The sequence below is a fragment of the Lissotriton helveticus genome, chromosome 10 (assembly GCF_964261635.1).
Source record: "Lissotriton helveticus chromosome 10, aLisHel1.1, whole genome shotgun sequence".
NCBI classification, from domain to species: domain Eukaryota; kingdom Metazoa; phylum Chordata; class Amphibia; order Caudata; family Salamandridae; genus Lissotriton; species Lissotriton helveticus.
The window spans coordinates 336,438,076-336,451,163 of NC_136071.1; the positions used below are offsets into that span (position 1 = coordinate 336,438,076).

The 13,088-nt window shown below is 43.3% G+C and overlaps 1 protein-coding gene across 2 annotated transcripts in view; it reads left to right on the forward strand.

Annotated features, from left to right (window-relative positions):
* Window positions 1–12,880, forward strand: part of LOC144783787 (uncharacterized) — a 244,876-nt gene extending 231,996 nt beyond the window's left edge. The window contains exon 3 of one of the 2 annotated variants that reach the window (XM_078662485.1): window positions 8,347–12,880. In XM_078662485.1, the coding sequence (XP_078518611.1) occupies window positions 8,347–10,169 (1,823 nt within the window). In that variant the 3' untranslated portion in view covers window positions 10,170–12,880. The remainder of the gene's footprint in view (window positions 1–8,346) is intronic. The other variant, XM_078662486.1, reaches the window with a different exon arrangement.
* The last annotated feature ends 208 nt before the right edge of the window (window positions 12,881–13,088 follow it).

Genomic DNA, 13,088 nt, shown 5'->3' on the forward strand with positions numbered 1-13,088 from the left:
TGTTTGTGATCGAGCAAGCACACCGCTCTTTGGGCCCTAGGCCTCCGTCGGGTGCACCACAGCACCCGATTATTGCTAAACTCCTGAACTACAGGGACAGAGATGCAGCCCTAAAAAAAGCCAGAGAAATAGGGAGCTTGCTGTATGAGGGTTCTACCATCTCGCTATTCCCTGACTTTACCGCCAGGGTTCAGGAAGCACGGAGGCAGTTTGCTCTTTTGAAACGTGCATTAGGTGCTCAAGATCTCGACTATGCTATGCTCTATCCTGCTCGTCTCAGAATGACGAAGAACGGCGTTTCAAAGATTTTCCTAGATCCTAAATCCCTGCAAAAAGCATTAAAGGACTACTCCACAAATCAGCCGCGCAAGAACGATGCAGAACAATTGCAGGGAGCTGCTGAAGGCACCATGGATGAGGCATAACCTAACAATATACTCTCAATAGGACATATATAAAAAGGGGAAGGGGGAGGGGGAGGCGTTTTATACTTGCAAAATATGTTGCTTTTTAAATATTATATTGAGCGGACAGTCGCTGGTCCAAGGACTGATTATAGCGGGAGGGAGGTCCTAACATTTTAGTTCTTGACACTCAGCTGGGTTGCTGGCTACCATATTGGTTCCCCTCTAACAAGCATAACAAATGTACAGTCATGGAGGTCTTTGGGGCGCTATTCTGGAGGTAATGCTGTCTTGCTTAGCACTTCTTCATGGTAGGAGTTGAGATGCCCTTATTTACTAACCTTGAACGTGAACTGTGGTTTTTTCTCTGTGAGGCAACAAAGTTGGTAATCAATGTGTAAAGAATTCCTGGGGGAATGGTTACTGTATGTCTCAGGAATTTGTATGCTCAATGCTTAAGAGACTAATAAGTATTGGTTAGATGCGGGGGAAGATTTCTGAATTCAGGTTTACTCATGTAGGTAAGCTTAAATGATGGGCCGGGCAAGATGCCGCACATGATACTTGATGGATGCAATTCTCACTCAGCTAAAGCGGAGTGAGTGTCGATGGAGAGGCAACATCTGCCCCTGTGTGTCCTCCACCTGATGACACTAAGCCGTCCTTGTTTGGGTACTGAGAAGGGAAGTTATTTCGTTTGCGTCCAGTTGGGGATGATGCGAATTGGGAGGGAGACCACTGTTGTTTGGTTTTGGAACCAAAGAGAGCACATTGTCCATAAAGTTTGTTATAGACAAGACAACCTGTTGGCTAGGCTAGGCATAATGGAGATAGCCTCTAAGATGACCCAGTGTGACGGTAGCAAAGATACCTGACATGTTACGTCAGAGGCCTTAATAATTACCACAAGGTGCGAAATGTTATTGCATATCTTAAACGGCATGTCATAGATATCGCCCTGTTAAAGGAAATCCATTTACCAATAGATAGTAAGATCCTCACAGAGAGAGTATTACAGGGTCACTTCCATGCAGCAGGCTTATCGATGCATACCAGAGGGGTACTCACATGGATCAACCCAAAGTCAGGAATTAAATTAGATCCGGTTATAGCAGATACGGAGGGGCGGTATACCATCTCTAGGTGTAGGGGGAAAGGCCTTGGCTTGCTAGTGATTAATGTGTATGGGCCAAATTATGATAATCCGCAGTTTTATCAGAACCTATTAACATGCTTGTTTAGATACTGCACTACCGCTGATAGTGGGAGGTGATTTTAATTGTGTCCTAGATCCAACACTGGACCGGTCGGGAGGTCCGCATTGGCGCACTTCAGCCTCAGCGAAATCCATTGCTGATGCCATGATACGTCTGGATTTGGTAGATATCTGGCGCACTCGTTTCCCAGAGCAGGGGGGTTTCCCACATTACTCCGCCCAACATGAGCTACACACAAGAATAGACTATTGGCTACTGGTGAACTTACCCAGAGGTTAGGGACTGCAAGGTTCACCTCGAACCCTATCAGACTATGCACCAATATTACTGGTGCTCCCCGGCCCACAGAAGAGACCTGCCCCGTTCACATGGAGGTTTCCCCCCATTCATTGCTTTATAATGCATTTCAAGCTGATATATTTGAATCTATAGAAGTCTTTTGTGTAAACAATGTAGGGTCAGTACATAGGTTCTCCACAGTCTAGGAAACTTTCAAAGTTTACATCAGAGGCATTGCGATTTTTAAACACTCGGGGGTGCTGCGTGCCATTAGAGGTAGACTGGATAGTCTGTTAAAACACTAGATTGAATTGGAATTGGGATTGTGGCGTCGTGGGCAGTCAGTAGTGTTGAAGAGTTAAAAAAGACATTGGAGGAGTACCATGAAGTGGCCGACAGTGAAGTCAAACATATGGGAAAATATGCCGTGGCTAGAATCTATGGGGAGGGGGGGCATCCTGGGGCCACGCTGGCAGCATTGCTGCGTAATAGGAGTCCTCAACGATCACCGCAATTCGGACGGGTGAAGGGGAGTTGTTGACTGATCCCGAAAGTATAGCAAACCAATTTGGTAAGTATTACACGGAACTATATCGCTCTGGTGCGAATGTAGACGAAAGCATTGTTCAGGACTACCTTGAGCACATAAAGTTACCTTGGCTCACAAACGAACATCGTGAATATCTCATGAGACCGCTGGAGGCTTGGGAAATTCAAGAGGCCCTAAAAAGTATGCGCTCGGGAAGTGCGCTGGGGCAGGACGGCCTAACAGTAGCTTTTTACTAGGATTTCAAGGATCTTTTAGTCTCTCATTTGGTAACCCTATTTGAAGAGATTAGTGAATCAGGAAAGATGCCACCATCAATGAGAGAGGCAATGATAGTCACTATTCTGAAATCTGGTAAACTTCCGGATGAGTGCTCCTTGTTCTGCCCACTGTCATTATTAAATGTAGATACCAAAATATACGCTAAGATTCTTGCCAATCTCCTTGCGCCGCTAGTTCCGAAATTGGCCAACACGGGGCAGGCGGGATTCGTCCTGGGGCGTTACCTAACTTACAATCTGCGCACCTTCTTCGGGACAATCCAACACGTTAATCTGGAGATTAGTGCTGCTGCAGTCTTCCTAGACGCAGAAAAAGCGTTTGACTCTGTAGAATGGGCATTCATGGGGGCGGTACTAAGAAGGATAGGGATTATCGAAATATTTATTAAGTTGGTGGCGGTTCTGTACACCTCTCCTGCAAGAATAAGAATTGGGGATATGGTCACTGCTCCCGTCAAAATATCTAGAGGCACCGGGCAGGGATGCTCACTATCCCCTCTCCTATATGCTATAGTTGCGGAACCCCTTGCCTGTGCGCTCATGGAATACCATGGATTCCGAGAAAACCGATTACCCAATTACAATTTAAAAGTGTCGACGTATGCCGATGACACTCTACTGTATATCAGAATGAACTTTCTGGATTAAAAATAAATTGGAACAAGTCCATAATTCCTTTGACCAAACACACGGCTCCTTTGAAATGGATTTTCCACTGAGTTGGTCTGCAGACCCGGTGCGCTACTTAAATATACAGATCCATACAGACCCGGAGATAATTTTCAGGGAAAACTATTGTAGGGCTGTCACTAAACTCGAGGAGGATGTGGACCATTGGACACGTCTCCCTATCTCTTTGCTTGGGCGAATATCGCTGGTGAAGATGGTGGTCCTCCCAAGGTTTTTGTTTCTGTTTTTAAATATACCCATGGTCCTTCCAGCTCACTTTATTAATTCCATTACCTCAATATTGACGAAATTGGCATGGGCGGGGAAGCAGCCATGAGTACAGTGGAAGATCCTTACCCTTCCCTGCAGTCTGGGCGGACTGGGAGCCGCGGATATGGAGCTTTATTATACAGTAGCACAAAGCTTGCATGCGTACCATTGGATTCATCAGCAATTGGACCCTCCTCATTTACACATAGAAAAGATGGTCGTCGCCCCTGTCAATCTCCCCTCATGCTTGTTCCTTGCTCCCGATCGTTGTATAGGAGTCCTGGACTCAATTAATACCACAGTGCATGCGTGGCACGATTTGATATATTATATTCCCCAATTACTCCACTGTTGTGGTGCGCTTGGCTGCCTATGAGTGGAGACCGGGCAGTGGTTAAGGCATTAAATACAATCAACATGACTAAAATTGGTGACCTCTTCCTGGAGTCCGTAAGTGGGCCGATGTGGAGGCTGAAAGGCATGAGGCTACACCATTAGTAAAATTTAATTTTCATATGGTGTGCCACGTCATGCGAGAGCTCATGGGCGACGAAATGGCGGATCCACCAGAAGTAGCTCCTTACACTTTAATATTAAAATCAGTGTCTCCTTATAGACAGGTGTCTAGCCTTTACGGAATAGTACAGAACTATCGTAAAAACCTTTACACTAAGTCGAGGTTGGAGTGGCAAACAGACTTATTTTATTTATTGATTTATTTATTCTGTTTGTAGAGTGCGACAGCTACCCAAAAAGGGTTTCCCGGCGCTAACGGAGACAAGAGCCACATAACACGACAGAGCCACAGGTTATTGATTAAATAGCCAGGTTTTAATGGCTTTCCGGAAACGGCCATGACAGCTTATAGAGCGGATGTCCTAGGGGAGGGAATTCCAGAGCCTGGGACCGATAGAGGCAAAGGACCTCCCGCCTATCCTTGCGAGTCTGACCTTAGGCACGCAAAAAAGAACTTGGGAGGATGAACGAAGTGTGCGTGCAGGGGAATATATGTTTACCAGTGATTGCAGATATCTGGGAGCCGTACCAGTTTTGATTTTATACATATAATTCAGGGCCTTAAACTTCACACAGCTCTCCACTCTGAGCCAGTGAAGCTCCCTAAGGCGCCCTGAAATATGTTTGTTTCTCTTACAGCCGCAGAGTAAATGCGCCGCGGCGTTCTGGACCATTTGAAGGCGCCTAGTGACTGCCTTGGTAGCCCCCAGGTAGAGTACGTTACTGTAATCCAACCGGGAGGTCACCAAGGCATTAAACACAGACCTCTGGGTGTCCACAGCCAGCATCCACAAAATCTTCCTCAGCCAACTCCGGATTGTAAAGCAGATGGCTGCCACTTTCTTCACTTGGGCCTGCATTGTTAGCCCATTATCTATAGTCACCCCCAAGTTGCGAACGTGCTCAGATGCAGATGGAATAGGGCCCATTTCGGTCGGCCAATGCTTCGAACACCACGGGTCTTGCTTTTTCCCAAGGACCAGGATCTCCGTCTTCCCCCCATTCAGCTTGAGCAGATTGTGATTCATCCAGATAGCTATTTCTCTGAGGCCCGACTGAAGGAGGATATGATTATTGATGACGACACCTGGAGATACTGCTGTGAGGCGACGAGGTGGATCTCCTTAAAGGGTCGTCATCAGCAATCCACTTAAAATACTTACAAAGAGTTTATTACACACCTGCTCGCTTGCATAGGTATGGACTGCGTGAAACAGCTGAGTGTGAAAGCTGTAGAGTGAGTCCAGCAGATTTTTTACATGTTGCCTGGTTATGTCCAATGGTTGCCAAATACTGGAGGTTGATATTCCAGGAATTGAGTGACATTGCAGAAGTACCTATCTCTCCGGATCCTCTGCTCGCCCTACTGGGCTATTCACAACAAATAAAGAATGAGATCCGAAGGTTGATAGAAATGGAGAATTGTGATGCGCTGGGACCGGGGTCCGCCTCCCACTCTACTGGAGGGATCACCAGACATGCTATATTGCAATACACAGACGGAATTGTATAGTGAACTGCTTCCCCCAACCCAGAAGTCCTAAGAATTTTTGGGGATTGTATCAAACGTACTTAGCAGAGATGGCCCTTTTGACCTCTGACTAGATAACTGACATTAATGGGGGTAACATTGGTTCGAGAATGCTGACGAGAAACTAAGAGAGTAGGTGAAATTGCTGCCTGCTGTACACTGTAAAGAATATTAATATTTTAGGAATGTGATTAATGCATGGCAATATCTCTTACCTGTTTCATCTGCTTTTTAGCGTGTTTGCACTTTGCTGCCCCCCTGAAGGTGGCCGCGAATGGGTTCTTCAGTAGTCATTTCATTAGAACGATGAATACTGGCTGATGGGCCAGGTCGTATACCTGTTGACTAATTAAGTTATCAATCAGATGCGGTTGTCAATCTATGTATAACGCTTGAACATATCTAATGTAAATATTCACAGGCACCGATGTGGTTCTTTTCTGATTATAATTTGTTTTCCTTATGCTATGCTTCTATTATACATATTAAGTGATGTAGTTCCTATGATACTGAGCTGAAAAGCATGTGACATATGTAACCATGTTAAAAACTTCACTAAATACAATAAATAAACAGCCATGAGTCTCCCAAACTCAGTTTGAATTATTATTTAACTATCAACTTTAAATATTTTGTCTCCATCAGCATATCAGTTTGTAAAAAAAAAAACGGTTTTCAATGAAATACCACTTTCCCTTTTGAGCAAATAACCTTGTTTCCAGAAGAAAAACCTTTTCTGAAAAAATCATAATTTTTACCTTAAAATATCTGTTGTATTTGTTAGGAAATACACAGTCCTCAAACATAATCTTTCAATATCCATTGACCAGCTACATGCACAAATGCCTCACATGGACAGATTCTGCTTCAAACGCCCAGGTATTCCAATCATAGGCTGTGGATAACGATATAGAACGATAACAATGGTAATGTCTGTAAAATGCCAGTAATGGCCATAATTGTACCAGGACAACCAGTGTGCCAAGGCTGGACACCATAATAGTAAGGATGTAAACCCTATATCAGTCATGAACAATGGTCCCTTACAATATAGATAAGCAAAATTAATCAACACAATGATATAATAAAGACTGTGTTATATAATTTCTGATAAGAGAATAGAAACTTTTAGTTACATCATAAAAAACATCTCTCAGCACTCCACTCCAAACTGCAACTGGTCTGCACTTCATGAGACGGCCGCTGATTGACCCATATGTCCAAATTGCGACTCTAGGTGAACATCGGACTCTACCATTCCTCTTCCAATTGTCTATGAATTCCATCTTGAAATCGCTGACAAATTCAGTTCCCTTGCAGGTTGTCACTGGTTTTCGACACCCGTTTAATCAGCCTCCGCCTCGCTGACTTTTGGATGGCATACGTACCAGTGTTGCGCTGATGTTGCATCCATAACGAGTGATTCCTCTATGGACCTATGTGGTCTCGACCTCCTCCCCATCTAGCATTGTAGTTGCTTTGCATTTCTGCTTCGATTAGCAGGCCTTCTTCTCCGGCAATACTGGTCCTGCTGATGATCCCATTATCACTTAAGAGATCGAAACGCCGTCGACCATAGCACCTTGGTACGGAATTACTCAATGCAACTACTGTATATTGTTGCAATGGTGCTCTCATTATGACTGTGGCCTAACTGTTATTTGAATTTTGGCCACATAGGTTCATGCCTGAGTTTCTTCTAACTTTGCTTTCTGACACGACCCAACTTGCCTTCTTATTTTTTATGATGTAAATAAAAGTATCTATTCTCCTATCAGGAAAGATGTAACACAGTCTTCATTATATCATTGTGTTGATTTTTGCTTATCTATATTGTAAGGGACCATTGTTCCTGTGTAAATACCTGTACCCCAGGTCCCTGTCAGACCCGTTGGGTTTCCTTGAAAATATATATCAGTCATGGCATTTTTATGCTTCGGATGGCCACCATTCTATCAAGGATGGATAAAAGTAGAGCACCACTAATGTTCTCTATAGATCAATGATGGTTGCCAGTATTCCACACCTATGTCACAAATGTTCAAAATATGTCAAGGATGGCCTTTATTATGCCATTGTCACTAATATGCCATGAACGAACACATTGTGCCTTATATAAACCCCTAATGATGGGGAGTAGCATACACTTCTAGTTTTTCTCATTACCAGGCATAGTTTCCAGGGAGCAACTCTATTAGAGATGGACACAACATCACAGTCACACATAAATGTACACACACACATACACAAATGCATATGAGGCTCTTAATTTGCTCTGCGCTGAATCCATAACCTGCTCACCTCAGCTCTTAAGCTGATGTACCCAACTAAGGGCCAGATTACGAGTTTGTTGGATGGAATACTCCATCATAAGCGTGATAGACATCATGTCCGGCATATTACAAGTTCCATAGGATATAATGAAATTGTAATTTGCCGTACGAGATATCCGTCACGTTTGTGTCAGAGTAACCCTGTCCACCTAACAAATTGTCTTAATTTTTACTTGTCAATTTTTTGTATTTTGATTTAATGTGGGTATCTGGGATTCACAGGGAACTATCTCCGGCTTTAACTGATAAAATTTCCATTTTGATAGTCACTGAATTATGTTTTCATTTTTTCTCCCCAGCAGATGATGGGCAACTGAATGACAAGGATAAACATCATCCAAAGTTTGAAAAAGTAGAACACCAGGAGCATTCTCCAGGGGCTGTCCTGGGAAATGCTGGCCATGGCTCTGAACTTGAAAATGGATGCAGGAATCAGAACGCTGAGAGCAGGCCCCAGAAAAGCCAATCGGATATAGAGCAGGACAAAACCTCCCCATATGAGGAGGGATTCTGCCCTCTGCCTGACTCTTCGGTGCAGCCAAAAATTGAAGAGTCTGAAGAGAAACTCTATCAGTGTAATGAATGTGGAAAGGGTTTTCGGAAACGTGACAGTTTAAAACGTCACCAACAAACCCACACTGGGGAGAGGCCCTACACGTGCATCGAGTGTGGTAAGAGCTTTATTCAGAAGCAGCATTTGGTTACACACCTAAGGACCCACACGGGCGAGAGGCCATACAAATGTGAAGAGTGTGGAAAAAGCCTAAGCACTAATGAGCGTCTAAAAATTCACCAGCGGATCCACACTGGTGAGCGACCTTTCAAATGTAATGAGTGTGGTAAGAGCTTTAGGGCCCATCGGGTGCTCAAGGTACACAGGCAAACTCACACTGGGGAGCGAATCCACAAGTGTGAAGACTGTGGTAAACGTTTCAGGCACAAGCAAACCCTTACAGCACACCAGAGGACCCACACTGGTGAGACCTCTTTCCAGTGCGGGGAGTGTGGTGAAGGTTTTCGAACGTTTAAGCATCTGAAATTTCACCAGAAACTTCACAGAGGAGAGAAGCCGCACAAGTGTGGCAGCTGTGGTAAGACTTTTCGAAAGCATGAACACTTGAAACGGCATCAGCAGATTCACACAGGGGAGAGGCCATTTCGCTGCAATGAGTGCAGTAAAGGCTTTATCCAAAAGCACCACCTCTTGCGTCACCAACGCACCCACACAGGGGAGAGACCATTCAAAGTGGTTATTGTTGAGGAATACCCATATTCTTCCTCAACACCACCTACGAAAGGAAGCCCTCACATATGTAGTGAATGTGGGAAAAGCTTCACTACCTATGAGCACCTCAAGCGACACAACAAACTGCATACAGACGAACCCCTCAAAAGGTGTGATGAATGTGGAAAAACCTTCAAGTCACAGAAGCTCCTGAAATCACACCTGCGTTCTCACACAGAAGATGGCCAACTCAAGTCTGATGATGGTGACATGAAGCCAAACTCACCACCACCAGGGGAGAAGCCGTATGAATGTGGTGAATGTGGCAAAACATTCCGTTTCTTAAAGCACCTAAAATTTCACCTGCATACCCACACAACTGAGCGCCCCTACACCTGTACTGTTTGTGAAAAAACTTTCCGAAAGCGGGGCTGTCTTAAGCGCCACCAGCAGATTCACTCTGGGGAGAGACCATTCACATGCACAGATTGTGGAAAGGGATTCATCCAGAAGCAGCACTTGACAAGGCATCAGCGGACACACACGGGAGAGCGACCCTACATATGTAGTGATTGTGGGAAGACCTTCAGCACTTGTGAGAACTTAAAAATACACAGCCGCACCCACACTGGTGAGAGACCCTACAAGTGTGGTGAATGTGAGCAGAGTTTCAGGAAACGGGAGTACCTGAAGTGCCACCAACAAACTCATACTGGCGAAAGACCATTTACATGTTCTGAGTGTGGTAAAAGCTTCATTCAGAAACACCACCTTATTGCACACCTGCGAACCCACACTGGTGAGCGTCCATATCAATGCAATGACTGCGGCAAAACATTCCGGCATAAACAGAACTTGACTACACATCAAAAAACCCACAGAGGGGGTATTATGTGACTACCTTGCATGGGGGTTTGAGGGTTAGAAAAAAATGCTTCATGTGTTTTGCCTGGTGACATTTCATTAATTGTTTCCAATGAGAGTATTCGAGACCTGTGCACTGATATCGCAAGCAAGTTGGAAACAGACAGGTGTTGCAGTATGTTGGCGTGAATTTTGTTTAGTTTGTTTCCTAAAGGCCAATTTTGGAAGGTTTTCGGCATCCTTGCTGTCAATTTTCATTATCTTACTGTGACACTTGTTTACTGAAAAGTAGATTTCAAAGCTGCCGCTTTTTATAATATGGGTTTATGTCATCCCTGCAAGTTTAATACGAATTACGTAGCATTCCACGCTCTGTACCTTTGTTGCCCTAATGTAATCTGCTTTTTGTCAGAGCAGACCGATTCCATTGTTCATGAGTGAAATGTCACTCATATTGCTCTTATTGATGGCATTCATCTCTCACTTTTGTTCTATCAAATCCATGGTCTGAAAAGGTTGGCAGTTGTTGAACTTTGAGGGACATGGTTCATTAAAATGGCCCTAACATGAAGATCAACTAGATGCACCTCTCCTGGCAACATAAAGTTGTCCAGCAGTGTTTTAGTATCCCCATGCCTTTGGTTTTTACCAAGCTTAGCCAGTTGCAAAGTCTCTCCATTATGATAATTGTGTGATATGGGGTAAGAATCCAGCTTGAAGTTATTGTACATAATACATTTCTGTGGTACTCAGAAACTTGTGGATTTACAAGGGGAACCTTGGTATGAGGGAGGTGATCTGTGAAAGAGCCTACAATTAATGCCAACACTGTGATTGTTTAAACCCAACTTTTCTTGCTTTACTACACAATTATAGGGGAGATGGGTCTGTTCCCTCCAAGAAAGCTATTTATTTTAGAGAGGTTTATAGGACATCGGTGGATGGAATGTATGCTTGTTACCAGGCTAGAAGTCATATTATGGTGGTCAGTGGAGCATATTTGGAATGGATCAATATCCATAAAGTAAGTACTGTGTGGAAGCTGACATAGGTCACACTCTTACACGACTTCTGAATGTGGGAAATTTGAAACAGTAGTCATTCGTTTTTGCAATTTTATGAATAAATTCTCTCTTAGTAACGGCAAGTCTGAACAAATGGGGCAGTTGCAGAACAAGGAAAGACACTTAATTGCCACTGAATGCAGATGTAACTATCACAATCAAACTTCAAGAAAACACCATAGAAGAGTGAAGTATACTAGTCTATGAACATTGATTGGAGTAACCTCTTGCGATGGATAAAATATTTGTAAGTCATATGTGGTGAGGTGTCTGGGAATGCCAGAACGAACAAGATCTTTTAACACTTGTGTATTTACTTTCGGTCGTAGACTGTTAAAAAAATGTGGGATATGCACTTTGCATCTGTTAGGGCTGACAAGAAGCAGATCTCTTGGCGGAGCTTCACAGATAAAGTATAATATTACCATGAAAGTGTTCTCCATATAGTGGTACAGCTTTGTCTTATGTTAGAGGTAGAGTTTCAGAAGTGTAACAGGCTGTGAGGAGAAGCTTGGGAAACATGTAAACTGAAAGTTTACTTTTAGTAAAAATTAATGAATCCCCCCAAACCTCTATATCCACCCCACCACAACTTTTACTGCTAATAGCACAATGTACTTTTATGTTAGAAGTCTGTATCAGTTCAGCTGGTGTATAACTATCAGCTGCAGATAGGTCATAACAGTCGTCCCTATTTGTCGATGGTGGGTGTCAGGCATCTTCCTTGATTTGCTTATAATCAAAAGAAAGTTGTATGGACATTATTTGGCTCTAGCATTTCAGTAGTAACTTGAAACACAAAATAATGGGTTGATTTGGTTGGTGAATGTACACGTTTACAAATTCCCCATGTTAGCTCTTGCCTTTCATGCCAATCTGCCAAGTTTTTCTGCTTGTAAATCTTTCTAGTTCCTACTTCATGGTTAGCAATATGTGGCTAGCTAGGTTTGCAGCACTATAAAATGTCTGGAATGGTGGAAGTCATCATTACTACATTAATTCCTGTTGCTCTCTTAGATGGACTCAACAGATTGATGAAACCCTTATTTGTGCCCCATCTGTTCATGATCTTAAGAAGTCTTGCTAGTTTCTTTTAGCAGTAGACACCTGAGACATGCTGTGATTAATGCTTTCTCAATGCATTCTTGTCCGATAAACTGTGGCTGGTGCTTTTCTTGGATGTCTAAGCAAAGGACCATGATAGTGTACTTGGGGAGGAAATTCCCTTCCCTGCAAAGGTACGTTAGTAGGTAGTCCATCTGTGTCTGCTCTCCTGTTGCACGTTTCACCTTAATTTGTGGAACTACCTATTCGCATACCTGTCAGGCAGGGGAAAATATGTACTAATTACACCTACCTGTCTTGGCTACTGTCTTCCAACGGCCTGTTAAACAAAATAACAAAAATCCTTTGTCTTGATTGTATCGTGTAAAATTAGGTCATGAAAAAACATTTTGCAGTTTTGCTCTCCGGCTAATCGAATGTTGTTTGCTGGCTGGCACTGTTTTGGAATTTACTTTTATGTTCTTTTATTTATTGTGGTGACTTTATTTTTATTCTGTATAAGTGGAAAGCTTAAAACTCATGTGTCAAACACAGTTTTGAACCTGATCAAGCACGAAGCATGAAGTACTTTTATTAAAAGTAAGCTCGACCGAAGGGTCCAGCACTGTAGCAATATCAGGTGGCCTGCATTACTTGATCACAGTTTAACATTTTAAATTCAAAAAATTAAGTGCTACATTTTTTCTGAGATAGCAGTGATTGAATCCATTTTGATCAGAAGCCTGATCCTAGAACAGCACTTTACTAGGGTCAGTTAGCTAAGCCTATATCTTTATAAGAGACCTTTGTCTCTCTTTTAATGCTCTAAAAAAACTAGCACTCA